We start from the raw sequence: 2,853 nt of genomic DNA, 5'->3' as shown, positions 1-2,853 counted from the left end.
GTAGACGTTTTACTAACTCCGAACATCAGAGTAACCTTACTCAAATATTTTTCACTGTGTATAATGCCCATTGTTTTTGATTGATCATAAAGATTTTTAAAAAAAGTAGAAATAATACAGCTCCTTTTGAACTTAAATACAGTAGTATATAAAAATACCAATCCTCATCTCAGCAATGAATGAAAAATGGTAATTTTTTGAAATATGCCAAAGGTTGACCATTTACAAAAAAGTCTCATCTACCATAAGTTCTCTGAAAAAATGAGATAGATCCAAAGCTTAGACACCAACTTAAAATTGGTCAAACTAGAGAATACTACAACTTTTATCATATGCATGTTGTATAAGAAGAGCTGTTTTACTAGAGATTACTAGAAAAGCATTAACATCATCCATGTAAAATGCATTAGAATACTAAAAAATATTAGAAGATACATTCGAATCAATCATTTACAGCTAATTTCATTATGCAATCTTAATTTTTGTCGCAAACAGCAATCATCTCAACAACACTTTGGCATTTGAACAATTGAGTTTATCACAATAAAATATGCAAGAATCCAAAAGCGTTATTGCGTCAAGTGGAATTGTATGAAATGTTTGACTGTTGAAATGTAAATATTTTTTGCCTTATTATTTTTTTTTTACCGAGGAAACAATACGTAAACTAGATGTGGCAAAAAACGATTTTTCTTCAAAGTCATTAATTACAGCCAATTTATAATGCAACTAATTTGAAGACGATCATTTCCAATTCAATATACACATTGCATATTAATTGCAAAAACACCTTAGTTTTAACAAAACAAATGTTATTTATGTAATTTAGTAATATAAATTGATATACTTCTCAAGCATACCGTACAATTGAACGCATATAACCTCTTGATTGTACTTGGAATTTCGACAAGCAGACTGAACCAGATGCTTACTTAATTCGTTTTATTATTCGTTATAAATAATATAATAGGTATATTATATTTGTTATTCATTGAATGTGTTTTCGATTAAAAATTCATTTCATATACGTTTTACGTCAATATAAAAAATGAAATGAATAAATATTATTATGTATAATAGAATTTTCTAAACAACGCCATAAATATTCAAATTGTTGCAGCAAATCGTGTATATAAGACCCATTAATTGTGGCAAAAGACACATTTCATTTCACGTCTTCCCTTGTCAAAATCAAGAAAAATAAAATTACAATGAAACTGTTCGCAGTTGTGTTCTGTATTGCCATAATGGTAATCACAATTTCAATATTGTTTAATTTGTATTTCTCTTTATCCACATTTTAGTGCATATTTTTCAGAATGAATAAGAAAATTTAATTCAAATTTACTAATTTCTTCTTTTTGTTTTCAGGTGAATGCCCTGAGCGCCGGTAAATTGAGCAAAGAAGAAAAAGCGGAGCAAAAAGCGCAGAAAAAAGCTGATGCTGAAGAGAGAAAAGCTCTAATTGCATCAAAAAAAGTCCAGGTAGAAGTGAATCTTATTAACCAAAGATTGGAAATGATGCAGGAAACGGTTGACAATACATGGACTATGGCTCCATATATTCCAGTCGAAGATCTAAATGAACTCAGAGCATTGTCAGCTGAAGAGAAAAAACATCAAGATGGTTTCCAAACTATCTTGGATGAAGTGCTTTCAAAAATGGAAGAAGTTGTAGGCGTACAAGAGGGCTTTGAAAACGATCTAAAAGAAGCATACGCCAGTCACCGTGGCGAAAGAGGTGATGAGGAAAGTATTTTGACAGCCATTCAAGATGCTGTTAATAACGCTGATCTTGAGAATAAAGATTTGAAGGGATTCGCTTCATTGCATAAAAAGCTCATCGCCATTCATGACGAATTCAAAACATACGAGCGTTTCGTGAAGGCAGCAGAAAAGAAATTCCTCGATAAAATGTTCCCAAGAATGGCCAATTGCTACTTTTCTATACAATCTGGTATCTACAATTTGTGTGGACAAGCTAGAAAAGCAATCTATGATCATAAGGTTTTTAAAAATAAGGAAATCGAGAAAATAAGCGCAACAGCCAAAAAAAGTATTCTAGACAAACTTGATAAAGGTCTCGAATGGAAAAATAAGGATATTGCTTTCAGCCAAATGAAAGACTCAAACGAAAAACAATACCGTAAACACTATGACATCGTCAAGAAGCACCTTGATGCTATAGTTAATTATTTAAACCCTGAAGCCGAGTCCGAAGACAAAGATGATGAAGAATAAGTTTGTATTAGCATCTTTATATTTATATTCACTTGGACATAGGTTGGATAGATCGTTGATATATTGCTTATTTTATTATGTATACATATAAAATAATGACCCATGATATTTATTTTCCAAAACGGCTTATGATACACCCACATTCAATAATTAAACCAAATAATAACATTGTATTTTTAAACATTGCAAAGATGACAAAAAAATCCTACAAAAAAATAATTAAATTCACTGATATATCTAAAGCATTTGCGTTTTAAGTTGTAATTAGTTTTAACTTTTCAATTTTATATTCATATGATGGATTGCTATCAGTGAGTTGTTGCGGTCATAAAAATGGACCTTTTGCACAATTTAATACTTCTGAAAGTGAGTACGTCTAGAGACACGTAGATCGTTGCTTCTATTGAAATTGATACAAATAATTTGTCCATTACAGACACAAAATGCTCCAAATGTAATAAATGTGTGTACAATAATCGTGTATGACTGTAACGTGTGATATCTTTCTAATTGGCATACAATTTATACGCTTTGGTCGTAGAAACGTTTTAAAATAATTTTCTGCTTTTAATCGATGTTACGGTTATTTTCCAACCGGTCAGTGTCGTTAAA

General features: G+C 30.7%; 1 protein-coding gene across 1 annotated transcript; it reads left to right on the top strand.

The window, feature by feature from the left end:
• Positions 1-1,146: 1,146 nt before the first annotated feature.
• Positions 1,147-2,483, top strand: LOC116348788. Its single transcript, XM_031779907.1, has 2 exons — positions 1,147-1,250; positions 1,372-2,483. Exons 1-2 carry the CDS (start codon positions 1,212-1,214, stop codon positions 2,239-2,241), a joined length of 909 nt encoding a protein of 302 aa, XP_031635767.1. The 5' UTR covers positions 1,147-1,211; the 3' UTR covers positions 2,242-2,483.
• Positions 2,484-2,853: the final 370 nt, after the last annotated feature.

Source organism: Contarinia nasturtii, unplaced genomic scaffold (genome assembly GCF_009176525.2).
Source record: "Contarinia nasturtii isolate CC-2019 unplaced genomic scaffold, AAFC_CNas_1.1 Cnas_scaffold_129, whole genome shotgun sequence".
NCBI lineage: Eukaryota > Metazoa > Arthropoda > Insecta > Diptera > Cecidomyiidae > Contarinia > Contarinia nasturtii.
The sequence above is the reverse complement of the archived record's forward strand: the minus strand, read 5'-3'. Positions and strand labels throughout refer to the sequence as shown.